The 16,042-nt window shown below is 37.8% G+C and overlaps 2 protein-coding genes across 15 annotated transcripts in view; one reads left to right on the plus strand and one right to left on the minus strand.

Moving 5' to 3' along the window:
• ZC3H14 (zinc finger CCCH-type containing 14) overlaps nucleotides 1–5,173 on the plus strand; it is a 49,946-nt gene extending 44,773 nt beyond the window's left edge. For 6 of the 12 annotated variants that reach the window (XM_064375124.1, XM_064375126.1, XM_064375133.1 and 3 more), the window contains 3 exons: nucleotides 268–359; nucleotides 1,469–1,575; nucleotides 2,361–5,173. In XM_064375124.1, coding sequence (XP_064231194.1) covers nucleotides 268–359; nucleotides 1,469–1,575; nucleotides 2,361–2,367 — 206 coding nt within the window. In that variant the 3' untranslated portion in view covers nucleotides 2,368–5,173. The remainder of the gene's footprint in view (nucleotides 1–267; nucleotides 360–1,468; nucleotides 1,576–2,360) is intronic. The other 6 variants (XM_064375125.1, XM_064375127.1, XM_064375134.1 and 3 more) reach the window with 1 other exon arrangement.
• The window catches only part of EML5 (EMAP like 5), a 206,559-nt gene continuing 193,035 nt past the window's right edge, over nucleotides 2,519–16,042 (minus strand). For all 3 annotated transcript variants that reach the window (XM_021674953.2, XM_021674954.2, XM_021674952.2), the window contains 9 exons: nucleotides 15,194–15,351; nucleotides 12,676–12,790; nucleotides 11,376–11,564; nucleotides 11,028–11,200; nucleotides 9,517–9,679; nucleotides 9,109–9,212; nucleotides 7,593–7,746; nucleotides 6,738–6,838; nucleotides 2,519–6,449 (listed from right to left, as the gene is read on the minus strand). In XM_021674953.2, the coding sequence (XP_021530628.2) occupies nucleotides 6,413–6,449; nucleotides 6,738–6,838; nucleotides 7,593–7,746; nucleotides 9,109–9,212; nucleotides 9,517–9,679; nucleotides 11,028–11,200; nucleotides 11,376–11,564; nucleotides 12,676–12,790; nucleotides 15,194–15,351 (1,194 nt within the window). In that variant the 3' untranslated portion in view covers nucleotides 2,519–6,412. The remainder of the gene's footprint in view (nucleotides 6,450–6,737; nucleotides 6,839–7,592; nucleotides 7,747–9,108; nucleotides 9,213–9,516; nucleotides 9,680–11,027; nucleotides 11,201–11,375; nucleotides 11,565–12,675; nucleotides 12,791–15,193; nucleotides 15,352–16,042) is intronic.

The raw sequence follows: 16,042 nt of genomic DNA on the forward strand, positions 1-16,042 counted from the left end.
TGTAAAATGGCATCTTATGACTAAACGGAATTGAACAAACAAAAAGGTGGTTTTAGAAATAATTTTGGCAGGATCTGTTAATCCAGCCAGTCTTTAAAGAGCAATGTGCCTATCTGTAGTACTCTGAAGTATTTTGACTAGTGAATATATAAACCTTACCATTCTAATTTAAAAATGGTTTTCACTTTCATAAAAAAAAATCAGTAGACTGTATTAAAAATTGATTTTCCAGACAGATTGGGTCAGTCCCGGTTTTTATTTTGTTAGCAGTTGCACCGCCAGCACCACCTTCCAGTAGTCAGCTCTGCCGCTACTTCCCAGCTTGTAAGAAGATGGAATGTCCCTTCTATCATCCAAAAGTAAGAACTTTTCCCAAAAATCAATTTAATGATAATATCTCAAATTACTCATCTAACTTCTTTTTGTCAGAGTTACTAGGTTGGTGCAAAAGTAATTGTGATTTTTGCCAGTAAAATCTATTAAGTTGTTCCTTCACTGTCACTGAGTCTCCATCTGGCTCCTTAGGCCAGGTGGTCTGAAACTGTTCAATGTTAGTATCCTAAGCACTCAGTAGGAAGAGGCATGCCTTTGCTAGTCGTATTTTCCATTCTTCTCTGCATTTAAGCATGTGGGTGGTTTTTTGGGGGGTGTATGGGGGAGGTTTGAATTTAATGCCAGAACTGAGGTGATGAAATCCAGTAGGTACTGCTTAAAACCATCCAAACTTGGACTGATAGTTTTAATTGTCTGTGTGCTAAAGATTGATGATGGTTGATGACTCTCCAGATGTTTAGTTGCTCAGAATGAATTATCTCCTTCCCCTAGTAGCCTGAGGACTACATGAAAGGCTTTCACTTGCCCCATCTGTAACTGGGTGTAGATGAGGGTACAAGAGAAGAGTATAAAGGATAATTACTGCATCCATTAGAAGTTTATATGGTATGCTAAATTATCTTTGGAAATTTCACTTGCTGTGATTCTTTGACTAGAATTTTGTGTCTCAAGAGTAAGTTCATTTTTTCAAGGCTTCACTAGTATTAAAATGGTCATTATGGATGGGATCTCTTACTTTGTTAATGGTTAGGTTGAGCTGGTTGTTGTCATCTTAAGTTGTATGTTGGCCAGGTGGGGTGGCTCAGTCCTGTTAGTACTTTGGGAGGTAGAGGCAGAAGTGGAAGGATCATTTGAGCATGGGAGTTTGAAACCAGCCTAGGCAACATAGTGAGACCCCATCTCTTAAAAAAAAAATAAAAAATAACCAGGTATGGTAGCATACGCCTGTAGTCCCAGCTACTCAGGAGGCTGAGGCAAGAGGTCACCTCAGCCCGGGGTGGTGGAGGCTACAGCGAGCCATGATCATGCCACTGCACTCCAGCCTGGGTGACAGAGACCCCGTCTCAAATAATAAAAGTGTGTTTACTTATATTAGCCTGATGGATGTTGTTGAAGCTCTGTTCTCTCTATTCAGCACTGTAGGTTTAACACTCAGTGTACGAGACTGGACTGCACATTCTACCATCCCACCATTAATGTACCACCACGACATGCCTTGAAATGGATTCGACCTCAAACTAGGTAAACATTAACAATAGTTTTTCTAATGTCATTTCAAATCTTTTTCTAATTTGCAGTTTCTTAATTTATAAGCACACAAAATGGGAAACTAGACTGTTACTTTGAATTTTTTTCTTTGCTGTTTAATTATACAAGGATCCTTTGGCAAAATAATTTACTACATGGGCTAAATTTTATGTTACCTAGTGGTTACTTTTTTAACCTAGAGATTATCTTGCTGTGTTGCCCAGGCTGGAGTACAGTTACGCTATCACAACTCACTGCAGCTCAAACTCCTGGTTTCAAGCCATCCTCCCACCTGAGACTTCCAAGTAGCTGGGACTACAAGTGCCCGCCACTACACCCAGCTAATTTTTTTTTTTAAGTAGGGATGGGGTCTTGAAATCCTGAGCTCAAGCGGTATCTTCCCACCTTGGCTTCCCAAAGTACCAGGATTACAGGCATGAGCCACCATACCCAACCAGATTTTAACTTCTGATTATATACTACCATAAGAATATACTAAGGCCAGTAAGAGTATATATATATACATGAACCTCAAATCCATTTTCTTTGACCTTAGCAAATGGGAAATATTGAAAGGTCAAGTTTCAAAATATTTTAGTGTGGCCTAATTACATATGGTATTATCTTTTAGCTTATATAATTGAATTATTCTAAAAAATCTGCCATTTATATTCTAATCTTATGACCAAATATTGTCTAAAACTACTTTTTAACTGAGATATATGGTATATATGGATACAAAGCAGAAAATTAAAACAATTTTTGTTCTGTTCACTCAGCGAATAACACTCAGTCCTACCTGGCAGAAGATCATGCAGTTTGGAAGTTTCCGTCTACTGATGAATACTCTACAGAACCTATCAAATCTTTGAAACTTGGAATATATTGCTTTCATAATATGAAGTTTATTGCCTATCTGAATTGTCTAATTTTTCAAGTTTGTAAGTTTATTAAGTGGTTTTAACATTGGGTGTTTTTGTTTTGTTTTTACTATGCAAAGACAGCTTAAAGAAGAGCTAAATTCTGTTAAAATATTTGGGGCATGTTTGTGCACTGCTGTTGTGAGGATCAGCATATGAAATTGACGTCATGGTTAGTAATGGTACTGCAGCTTACAGGGCTACACGGTTGCTGTGTGAGTGGAGAGATGCAGTGAGGCAGTTGTCATTATTCTGAAAACTGAACTGCTTTTACTTTTCCCAAAGATTATATAATGATGTTCATAATCCACCATGAAACAGGATTGGCCAAAGGTACGGAGGCTGCTTAAAATATTCAATTCTGCTTTTTAATTTTTAAGTGAATTTAGTTTGAAAAGCATGATAATATAGGCCTCTCAGGCTCAGTGCTACTTTGGTAAAGTTCCCAGTTTCCTTGCCTTTTGTGACAGGATGAACGAGGTGGGTATGGACAGTGAAGACAGTTGGAATGGCAAGTGCAGAAAATAGGAATAGTTCTAAACACATTTACTAATAGCATAATACCTTCTAAATAAATATTTTGGGAAACTACATTATCACAAAATTATAGAAATTTTTTTTACAAGTATTTACATAAGGTATCTGAAAACAGACTTTAAAGTCACAAGATTATAAATGTACATATATATTCTCACATTCTGAAAAATAACATTCTCAGAAATAGCTCCACAGAAAATATACTTAGTTACTACTGAAGATAATTTTTGAAATGTAAAAATTAGACTGAAATAGTATATTTTAAATGACAAAACTATAATTACAGAGATCAGATAGGTAAACTGCAAGATAGATAAGATGAAACTTTTGGCCTACTGTATTAGAGTTTTGTGTGTGTGTGTGTGGTTTCTAAAACTGTTAAGGCAAGAAGTGTCAAATGCTTTAGAGTTAAAAAACAAACAGATCACTGATTTCGAAGACTTGATGTATAGTACTGTTAAAAATTAAAGCTTAAAAGGTGGTTAGAAAAGTAGATTAATGCAAAAGGGATAATAAAGACTGCAACATTCTCAGGACCAAATTAAACTGCTAAAAAGTTCATTGACTTGCTTAGTCATATACCCAAATGATGATAAACCTACATGTGCAAAGGCTCATGTTTTAAGATTGTCAAGCCAGCAGTCTACTCTTGTGCTGCCATTGCTTTTCCATTGGGAGAAGAAAGAATTAACCAGTCATTAAACCATTTGGTAAGTTGCATTTTGCTGTGCTGATCCCACAGGAAAGGCTTGAAACATGAGAAGCAGCAAAGACAGAGCACAAACGAGCATAAGGCTATTGTCTTCGGCTTGGATGAAATGACAGTTCCTCTTCATTCTAAAAGCTTACTCCATTGAATTTAAGGCATTTGTTCATTTCAGCATTACCTGAGATGCTTTGCATCTCTGCAGAAGAAATTTATTTTAAATTGTTTAAATTTCTGGAAATACTTTTAACTATCAATCATTTATAAACGGTAAATAGTTTCGTTCTCAGTTTCACTATAAAGAGCAATGGGAAACAAGGGCTTAATTTAGTTCAGCCATTTTACAAGTAAATAAAATACTAAAATCTGATTGGTTTTTGCTATTTAATAGACACTGCCCAGACACACATTTAAGAGTTTAAGTTTTCAGTTACTATGGCTTAAGAACAAGCTAAGGTTGACCCTAAAACATTTGTTGGATGACTTGGTCTAAAATGATCACCACAAAAAGGGATCACAGAAAAGGAAGGAAACAAGCACGGTTGGCTATGTGAAGTGAGTGGTACCGGAGTGCACGGTGTGCTTTGGCATGCATTTTACACAGAAAATGAACGCAACGAAAGGTGCCAGAAGTCCCAGGTTACACAATCAGGAGCTTAGATACTGCACACAGAAATAATTCTCTGGGTTAAAAAAGGAAACATAGGGCAGATTCTATATGGCCTATCATGTTTCTTCACCTTCCCATCATTGCTGGCTGATACATCAAGATGGTCAGGGGATGACAAGTTAGTCAATATGATCTTTAGTCGTGAAACTGACAGCAGCAATGATTGAGGCTGATTTATCAGGTTGGCCACTTTGAAGGACAAAAATGCAATGGAAACAGTTTTATTCTATGTAGTTTACATGCTTAAGGTTACAGAGTTTCTAACTGCCTTGCAGTGGAAATATAATTTCTCTGTAGCCAAAAGGTGGCAAACTTCACCCAGAGGGAAAATTCAAAACTGCAAGAGGCTCAAATGTAGAGTATTTTTCTTTTTATGGATGGGTTGTTCAGGGATTTTTTTTTTCCCCTTTAATTTGTTGACTATAAATATATGAGTAGAAACTTAAAAGTCATGTATTCCAAAATTTGGCTTAATTTGGGAGAATCTATTGAATGAGTACCAACTTACATTTCAAGCTGCTTAGCCCCATTATCAGTCCTTCAGCCACAGCAATTTAGAGCTTTAAAACTACCAGGTTCAATCACTGGTTATGCTTTCTGTGATGTAATTTAGTAATTTCTGTTTTTAGTATTAACCAAGTATTAGACACAGAAAATAGATATTAAGAATCTTCATATATCCTGTCCAACCAAATGGGATTCCAGAAACCTGAAGGGATCTATTATGCTATAAAGACAATTAACACATTAAAGTGAAAACTCATAGGACCAATACAGCATCTTAAACTTCACACTTAGAAAAATATATTTTTAAATAGCACTCCACGTAATTTTCAGTCTTCAGGAAACTACAGATAGACTAGACAGCGAATTCCTGAATGATGAATACTGATCTTTGGCAGCATTTAAAGTGAAAAAAAAAAAAAAGATCTAAGAATTCAGCCCTAGTCCACTAAAAAAGGAATTCTAATGGACAAGTTTTATAAATGGAGTTGGGTTCATTCATTTTGGAAATAAGCCTATGGAGTGGCACACATCTAGCTGAACACATTTTCTCAATAGAAAAAAAGCTAAAAAATTTTATTCCAAGAGTGATTAAATTGTATAGTGTTGTATATGTGAATTTAACACTTTTGTTTACATGTTAAACGTCTATTATATTAGCCCACATCATTAGATATGCAACACTCTCTTCCAGTTAAATACTGTTGCTCTAGAAAAACCTTTAAACTATACACTATTGGGAATTGTTTATCGTACCACTTTTGCATTAGTGAGGCTACAATTCAGTTTTAAATTTTCAGTTACAGAAATGGCGTCTGAACATAAACTGATGGCTCAAAAATGAAAATGAAGCAGCCATATACAACTAACTTTGGATCTGTTCCTGAATTCAAAACTACCAGGAGAAAAGTGTCCTTTATAAAAAAAAGGAGTTTATTAATGCTTAAAAAAACATCATATTCTCCAGGAAAGCTTCTGTTTCCTTAGGGAAAATGTTTGCCTTTTAAAAACTGTGATCCTTTAGGGTGATCATGACTTTCCCTTTCCTTATGGAAATGCAAGAATAAAATACTTCATTAAACAATGAACCTTGAAAATAAAATATAAACACCAAGAAACCATTTTACTAAAAAGATGATGAAAATTATCCAAATTGGGTTTTTGAGCTTTTCTGTAAAGGGTGAAGTATCCTAAATTTTCCCAGCAGGTCTGCCAAAATCGCACACTTCCCAGAACACCACGGGGACTTGGCTTTTACCATCAAGTATTCAATCCTTCCTGAAATGGCATTATCTGGCAGTGTATGGATTATACCAGTACATATAGCAAGTATTTTGAATAGATCAGTCTTTCACTCTTTTGATGGGTCTGGGCATTTCTCCCTGTTACAGTCTTGGGTTAGCACCACTTGACCATGCAGGGTTTGGTTTTGGTTTTTCTTCTCCCCTGTAATTCTGGTCTCAAGGTTAATTTGTGTAGTCATCTCAGCATCTCTCAGTGAGGCATATGTACGCATTTCCAGACAAATAAGCTGCAATTAGAGAAGACAATTGCAGGAAGTTCAATTTTTAGATTTTCATAACATTTTAATATTTTTGAGTTGAACTTTCAATTACACATATGTAATGTTTTTCCTCATTAACTCCTTTTATTCTATATTTGCATAAGTTGAGATTCTTAAGAACCATCTGGTTATACTACCTTCTGCTAATGTTGACTAGCTGATTTCATAAATCAAAGCTGTAGGAGTTAGTATATTAAATCTCTGAACTAGTAACAGATAGTCTGCTCTTCTTCATGGGCTGAGAAAGTTACTAACCTGCAGTCATCCCCTCCAGCACTAACAACATGTCGATCACCACTGGTAAATCGAATATTTGTCACGTGGGGCGAATGACCCAAGAACCTTTTGTGTTTTGCCTAAAAAGCAATGACAGACAAAGTTCAGGGCATTTGGTGCACATATCAGAAGTCAAAGGCTCTTACTAGGAACTGTAATCTCTATGACAAGAGCTGTGGAAAGAGTAGGGAGTTAGCACCACAGCCAGTGATTAGAATGCTTTTTCAGAGTGAGTGATGGATCTGCACTTAACACAAACCAGGCTGTTGGGGCAGTCAGATGTCTCCAAGTACACTGACAATTTTTCTCCAAGGAAAAGCATTTGAAATTTGATAACTGAGTATAGGTTTGGTGAAAAGCTAATTACAGCTTTTGTAGGATAGTTTCCAAAGATGGTATTACTCGAGGGAAAGGATTTGTTTCTAATAGCCTTTTTCTTTTTTTTGCACTCTATATCAGGCTGGAGTGCAGTGGTGCAATCTTGGCTCATTGCAACCTCTGCCTCCTGGGTTCAAGCAATTCTGCTGCCTCAGCCTCCCGAGTAGCTGGGACTACAGGCATGTGCCATGACGCCCAGATAATGTATTTTTAATAGAGACAGGGTTTCACTATGTTGGCCAGGATGGTCTCGATCTCTTGACCTTGTGATAGGCCTGGCTCTAATAGCTTTTATTTCAGAGTAAATAGATTTAGAAAGTTTGGGGAAAATTCAGAAATATAAATTTGAAAATATTTTCAAATTAGGACAAAACATTTAAAATATATCGGAAAAAGTGCTGATGATGAGACATCAAAATTAGGAGCAAACTGCTAATACTAAACACACATACTTACAAATTTTTCTGGACATGGGAAGTCAAATAACTTAACCATGCCAAAATCATCTCCTGTTACAAGACTGATTCCTGAATGGGATACACAGGCACAGTTGACATCAGCTTTCTCAGCATGTCTGGACCAGATTCCCAAAACCTCATCTCCTAGAATACTAGAGGGAAGGAACAAAAGAAAACTCACCATAGCAAGTGCGGGCAGGTTGACCGTATTCAAAAAGTTGATTGGCAATTTTAAGTACCCTAATGTATTATTAAAATACAGGAAGTAAATTATGGTAAGGCTAGTTGTTTGGATACCTGAATTTCATCAATATATTATCTCCTTTTAAAAATGAAATTTTATAATTTGAAGGGTTTCTAGATAACTCATTTTATGATTAAAGTAGTACTTTATGAAAACTGATAGAACTATTTTTCTTACTTTATTTTGAGACAGCGTTTTGCTCTTGTTGCCCAGGCTGGAGTGCAATGGCGTGATCTCAGCTCACCACAACCTCTGCCTCCCAGGTTCAGGCGATTCTCCTACCTCTGCCTCCTACAGGCGTGTGCCACCACGCCCAGCTAATTTTCTATTTTTAGTAGAGATGGGGTTTCTCCATTTTGGTCAGGCTGGTCTTGAACCCCCGACCTCAGATGATCCTCCCATCTTGGCCTCCGAAAGTGCTGGGATTACAGGCGTGAGCCACTGCGCCGGGCCAAAAACTGATAGAACTGTTTGTCAAATTAAAAGTGATACTTGGCTGGGTCCAGCAGCTCATACCTGTAATCCCAACATTTTGGGAGGCTGAGGCAGGAGAACTGTTTGAGGCCAAGAGGTGAGACCAGCTCGGGCAACACTGTGAGACCCCCATCTCTACAAAAATGAAAATGATTTATTATATAGGAAATTTTAAAAAAAATATTTTTTTCAGAGATGGGGTCTCGCTATGTTGCTCAGGCTGGTCTCAAACTAGGCTCAAGCAATCCTCCCGACTCAGCCTCCTGCTTCAGAGATTACAGGCATGAGCCACCATATACCTGGCTGATAGAAAAATTTGGTGGCATTTTTTCATTGGCCAAAAAAATCGATAGTCATGGTTACCTGTCATACAGCCAGAAAATTGGAAGAGATTTATAAGCTTTGACTTCTAATAGAGTCAAGATAGCATTCCCATAGATAGAGAACTCATAGTTGCTTAACAGCACCCAATACCTTTTTGCCAGTCATTAAATTCAATGTTAAGAAAAATACCAGAGTATCTTTAAAATTAAAACTTTGATTTCATTTCCTTTAAAAAAAAACTTGATAAATCATGGGAACTGATAAAACATGGAAATATATTCAATACAAAGGGTCTCAACATGAACATACTGTTATTCTCTTCCTAAGAAAAGTTCAAGATATGGTAACAAACTTGAAACTCAATTACTATTCCTTAGTCGAGTGGCTCTAACAGTTCGGAAATAGGATTTTCCAATTTTTCTAACTGGCTTTCAAAGTCAGTTCTTGCCTTGTGAATATATGAAGTATTTACCTAGTCCATGTAGCCCAAGTAATTCTGTCAATAGCAGCATGATCCATAAGATGTTTTCCTGAAGGCACTTCATAGACATGCCGTTTATAGCAGCCACTAGAGACCTTTCATCATTAAAATGAGACAAGAATTGCATTGGGTGAGAGATAAAATCCACAGGTGGTTTACAGAATACTAGCATATTGCTACTTGATTTACATATTTAGCATTATTAAGTATGCAAAAGATCACTACAAAAATTTAGAGGATAAAAGCACTGATAAGTGAGGGAGAAAGAGGAGCTGTTGGGTGGAAGATATGAAGGCAAGAGTTGAGAAGCTCGGGCCGGGGAGCTTTAAATGCATTCACTAACACGAAATATAAAAACAGAAGAACTTGCCACCTGGGTATATAGTATTGATACTGTACCTGGAGATATCTGCTATCTGCAGAGAAATCCATTTGAATGACAAAGCTTGGAATGTCTTTGCAATAGCTGATTCTGTTAAGGGTGGGGCCCAATGTCAGGTCATAAAAATCCACTGAATTCTCACTAGAACCCACTGCCAGATACCGGGAATCCGGACTAAATCTGAATACAAAACAAAATATGTAGAAGGTGTTAGTTAGACCACATGAAGTATTACAAACATTTAAGATCAGTGACTTCCTTTCTCTCTTAAAAGTAACGTGTGATACGGTCTCAAATAGATCCTGACAGAGGCAACTGATTATGTATACTGAGATTGTCTGGGTATATGAAATAATGAAGTTTATATTTTACTTCATTTTTAAATATTTCATCAATTATCATCTCCCAATTCCTTTAAAAATATCTCATGGTTTAAAAAACTTTTAATTTTTTAAATAGAGATGGGGTCTCACTATGTTGCCCAGCTGGTCCCAAGCTCCTGGCCTCAAGCAATCCTTCCCCCTGTACTAAGATTACAGGTATAAGTCATGTCCATCCCCACTCCCCACCACCCAGCCAAAACATCTCAGCTTTTTAAAGCTATTAGCATTACATAATTACTAAGCTAACAATTCATTAAGATAGTTTTCTTCCATCTGGAAAAAATGGTGTCTTAATATTAAGCAAAGAACATAGCCCATCTTAACTAACCTCCAGTTACTAAGGTGAAGTGACACAACTTGAAGCTTGGAAGAATTTATTTAAAAGACAAAGTGAAATGCTATTTGCCTAGCAATCCCTGGAGTCGTATGGGACAATTCAGTCTCTTGAAATGGCCCATGAGTCTTACTGAGGTACCATAGGGACATGTAAAAGCTAAGGGAAGCCACTGTTACTGTTTTTTATGTTGAAGTTCTGAGGAAGGTTTCATTTGTAAAAGGATTTTACTGAGGAAAAGCGTACAAGCTTTTGGCAGACCTAGATTCAATATTATCACTGATCACATAGAAGTGCTCAGTAAATAGTAGCCACTGTTGAAATATGCTTAACCACTGAAAAAGGTTCAAGAAACATTAAATTAATTTAGATTCTGGAACATTTACTCAATGAGTATTGATTAAATTAATGAACTACATATTCCCAAACTGGGGTTATTAAGAAGATAGTTCGGAGTCACAGCTTCAGTTTTCCAGGGTGACAACTTTTGAAGGGCAGATGACTCCCTTTTATTACAGTGGGAGATACTTCTTAGCAGGATGAACTGAATGGACATGGCTAAGTGTTAACATGAATTCATCAAACATTACCTAGTACTTGGTATTATAAGGCACCGTGTTGGTGCCCAGTGGGTTTACAATTTAGCAAGAAGAATTAAGTATACAAACAGCCATATTTCAGCATACAATGTCTAATGTGGGAAAATGCTACAGGCCCTGGGGACCTCTTTGAAGGTATAGCTAAGGAAAATTTTTCAAATGCAAGCTGTATCAAGTATACACTAGAAATTCTATTTCATTTGTTCACTAACCTGATATCATGGATTGGACATCGCCTATCTCTCTTCTTTCCCCATATTTTTAGAGAACTCACTAGTAAAATGATAAATTCTCCATTTTTCATTCCAATAGCCACCATGTCCCCTTCAGGGCTATAACACACAGTACGAGCAGCATGTCCCAAATTCACTTTGTTTAACATCTTCTGCATTTAAATAAAAAAAAAAAAGTCATAGGAAACACTAAGTACGTCCAAGTTAAACCAGTTTCCCCACAACATTCTCAACCTAATTCTGAGATCTTTAAGCACTAGCAATTTAGAACTTCCAACTTTTCTTCTTAGAAATTGTAATCTCTTTTTAAAAATTATCTGTACTTACTTTATCAGCAATATCCCAAAGTCTCACTGTCCCATCTTCTGCAGCAGAAAGGAAAAAATCCCTGGAAGGATGTGTTGCTAGTCCCCAGATTGGTCCATCCACATGACCGTTAACTAAAATATTACATGCTGCATTTTTCTCTCCAACTTCAATTATTTCAGCATTCCTTGTCCCAACAAGTATCTTGCCCTGAAACACAAGTAGGACCAATATGTTGAACATAATACAACAGCATAATATAAAAATGACCCTATTGACCTACTTTCAGAGAACTTTTTGCTTTGAGCTAATCTAGTAGCAAGGCAGTCATTAACTCATGCAAATTTTTCTGTGACAACAGGCACACATCTATCTGTAAGAACATTGGGATGGGTTACATATTAGAGCCCATGCTACAGAATAGAACATTTCTGTGACAATATACCTGGATTCTTCAGTAATCAAAGTTTTTATTTTGACTATGATAATGTTAGGATCTCCAAACAGGTAAGTGCAGTGGTATATAGGAAGAAAGTACTAGAATTTATTTTTAGTTAAAAAGTAAAAGCTTATCTACTATTTAATATGCAGACTGAAGATAATATCTGTATATGATTTATAAATACACAGTACATGCACGCTCAAAAATTTTCATAGGAATTGTAGTTTAAAATTTTTTAAAATTGACACATAATTGTACAGTTATGGGGCATAGGGTAACTTGCATATCCATCACCTCCCCATTTCCCTCTCCCCCTTCTCCACCTCTAGTAACCATTATTCTATTCTCCATCTCTGTGGGATCATCTTTTTTAGTTTCTGCATCGGAGTGAGAACATGTATTTATCTTACTGTGCCTGGCTTATTTCACTTAACATCATGTCCTCCAGTCCCATCCATGTTGCCACCAAGATTGACAGAATTTCATAATTTTTTATGGCTGAATAGTATTCCATTGTTTGTTTATAACACATTTTATCTAGGGTGTGTGTGTGTGTTTTTAAAAATGGAGACAGCTGTCCTAAGCCAAATGAGTAAATTGGCTAAGGTGTTCAATTCTGTCTACCGCAGTTGTTGAATGGGGCAGATTCAAGAAAATATTGGAGGTTTATATACAGTGTTTAGACAGAATAGCTTCCTAGCTTATGCACCACACTAGTGCCAACTTTGGCAAAGAAAGCAGCAAAGACAGTAATGCTGGTAAGCAAATCCATCTTTATGCATTATTAAGTATTGTTCATTAAGCTGCAAAAGGTGAGAATCAAAATAATAGCCACTGTTTATTTTCTGCTGCACTGTATCAGCTCACGGAACATCTTACCTTGCCTCTGCACACAGAACGAACACAATCTGTGGCTTGTCCTGTCTCAAGCCTGAAGGCACGGCACCGCCTCAGTTCCTGATCCCACAGTTTAACCGCTCCTCCTTCTTTTGACCTAAGTAAATAACCAAGCCAGAGTAAGTGTTTATTATTGGCTACTATAATTTTTATTATAAACAAATACTAAGTTATAAGCAGAATCCTTAAAAAAAAAAGATCCTGATATTTATAATTTACTTCTAATATTCTTCTAAACTTTCTCTTTTTTTTAAAGATGGGGTTTCACCATGATGGCCAGACTGGTCTTGAACTCCTGACGTCAGGTGATCCACCCACCTCGGCCTCCCAAAGTGCTAGGATTACAGGCGTGAGCCACCGCGCCCGGCCTCTTCTAAACTTTCAATGGCAATTTCAGGATTTACTGTATCAATCAAAATAAACATTCAGTTTCAGTGAATTTTATTTTGAGAAAAACTTTTTTTTTCTGACATGAGCGTAATTTTATTTAGCCTCTACCATATATTATCCTGTTTTATGATACTTTTTTTTTTCTTTATTTTTAAAGATGGAATCTTGCTCTGTCTCCCAGGCTGGAGTGCAGTGGTACTATCTTGGCTCACTGCAACCTCCGCCTCCCAGGTGCAAGTGATTCTCCTACCTCAGCCTCCCTAGTGGCTGGGATTACAAGTGTGCACCACCACACCCAGTAATTTTTGTATTTTTAGTAGAAATGGGGTTTCACCATGTCGGCCAGGCTAGTCTCAAACTCCTTGACCTCAGATGATCCACCTGCCTTGGCCTCCCAAAGTGCTGGGATTATAGGCGTGAGCCACTGTGCCTGGCCTCATAATACTTCTTGATTAAGAAGATGTAAAAAAGATTTTATTAAAAGGATAATGGAAATGTAAGCCAAGTTAATAGAATTGTAAATACTATGCTACAGAATTTATTTTATTTTATTTTATTTGAGACAGAGTCTTGCTCTGTCACCAAGGCTGGAGTACAGTGCCATGATCTCAGCTCACTGCAACCTCCACCTCCTAGGTTCAAGCGATTCTCCTGCCTCAGCCTCCCAAGTAGCTGGGACTACATGTGCGTGCCACCACAGCAGGCTAATTTTTGTATTTTTGGTAAATATGGGGTTTCACCATATTGGCCAGGCTGGTCTCAAACTACTGACCTCGTGATCCACCGCCCCCACCCTCAGCCTCCCAAAGTGCTGGGATTACAGGCATGAGCCACCGTGCCCGGCCCACCAGAGTTTATTTTTAAAGGCCCAAACAGAAGCCTATTTCTTCCCTACCATCTATTAAAATATCTCACTGGAACCGTTTAGCAGGCTATTGAGTTGGGGTGTGCAGGAGTAAATGACATGGGAAATACAAGTGTTGGAGGATGAAATAGAGCCCATTTATGGATTTTCTCCTGGAAGAAGTGAAAAATGTATTCCTTCATTTTCTGCTAGATGAATTGCTTGTCTTTGGAAAAAGCATGCCTATGTGCATTCTTCCTTTATGTCAAAGGCACAAGCTCTGCACTTATGTTTAATGAACATATGTGGGTTCTTTCAATCCTGTATTGAAATGTACATGTCAGTCACCTATATGTCACATTTGTTTTTCATTTTTTTTTTTTTTTTTGAGACAGGGTCTCACTCTGTCATCCAGGCTGGAGTGCAGTGGCATGATCACAGCTCACTAAAGCTTTGACCTCTCCAGGCTTAAGTGATCCTCCCACTTCAGCCTCCTAAGTAGCTGGGACTACAGGCATGTGCCACCACACTGAGCTAATTGTTGTGTTTTTTATAGAGATGGTGTTTCACCATGTTGCTCAGACTGGTCTCGAACTCCTGGGCTCAAGTGGTCCTCCTGTCTTGGCCTCCTAAAGTGCTAAGATTACTGGTGTCAACCACTGTGCCTGGCCTACATGTCATGTTTCAACATGCATATGACTATGTTGGTGACAAATCATCATAAGTATGTGGTTACTGTTGGGAAATTTGACAATCACTCAGGAAAAGGCCTCTTGTCAAATTTTGAGGTCTTGTATAAAACAGTTTAAATTTGCCTCAAGCAAAAGGAAACAAGGCAGTTCCCTCTAGTCCCCTCATCTGTTTCTAAAGCAGCGCGCATTCAACTCCTTAGAATCCAGTCTGAACGAAAACAAAGAGAGCAGGCAGACAAAATACAATCCTGGCTTAAGATTCCCCCATGGGTCTCCTACTCAGCAAATACTTACACAGGCATACAGACATTAAGAAAAGTAATTCTTAACTTGTAGGACAACTGCCTAACCATACCTCAGAAAAAGTATCACCCCAATAGGAAAACAGTTGGAAGTGAATTAAGACCAGAAATCCAAATCAATAGAAGGCACATAAAAGGCAATAAAGGAGAAGCATATGAGGAGGAAGGTCCGAGAGGATACTCTGTAGCCTAGAAACAACTAGAAAAATTAACTGCAAACCTCAGGTAGGTCACAAATGCATAAATATTCTGTGAAAAGAAAGAGGACTCACGGCCTTTCCTTGCCCCCAGTCACGATAAGTCCATCTCGCAGGGTGGTGTACATGGCAAACACAGGCCCGTTGTGAGCTCTTGCCACAATTCTACACAATATGTGATCTTTCCACACACAGACATCCCCACTGATGGTACCTGTAAACGTCAAGTTATTCTGAAAAGGAGTGGGGGAGGGGGGAGATAAACTCATCAAAAGTTCAAATAGAGTTCAAATCCATGTAATTTTCTATGTCTGTGTAATGCTGTCTCACCCATGATACAAAGAGCATGCATTGTTTAGTGGCGGCAGCACTGAATTCAAGAGTCAGGAAACCTGACCTGGAGGCTTAGCTTTGTCAGGACCTTTTCCTTTCCAATTCTGTTGCTTATTAGCTAGAATAACCTTGGACAATTCTTCCCTTCCAATTCTAACATACTATAATTCCAGTTTATTTATTTATTTATTTATTTATTTTTGAGACGAAGTTTCACTCTTTGTTGCCCAGGCTGGAGTACAGTGGTGCGATCTCAGTTCATTGTAACCTCCACCTCCTGGGGTCAAGCAATTCTCCTGTCTCAGCCTCCCAACTAGCTAGGATTATAGGTGCCTACCACCATGCCCAGCTAATTTTTGTATTTTTAGTAGAGATGGGGTTTCACTATGTTGGCCAGGCTGGCCTCAAACTCCTGACCTCAGGTGATCCACCCGCCTTGGCCTCCTGAAATGCTGGGATTATAGGCCTGAGCCACTGTGCCTGCCTGGTCTTATTTTAAGAATACCCAAAATGTTCAACTGAAATTTGACATGGCACAAACAACATTTCAATGGTCTTTTTCTAAAAAATGTAAGTGTACTTAAATATTCT

The sequence above is a fragment of the Aotus nancymaae genome, unplaced genomic scaffold, assembly GCF_030222135.1.
Source record: "Aotus nancymaae isolate 86718 unplaced genomic scaffold, 86718_ANA_hifiasm-v0.15.2.pri h1tg000011l, whole genome shotgun sequence".
In the NCBI taxonomy this organism is placed as follows: domain Eukaryota; kingdom Metazoa; phylum Chordata; class Mammalia; order Primates; family Aotidae; genus Aotus; species Aotus nancymaae.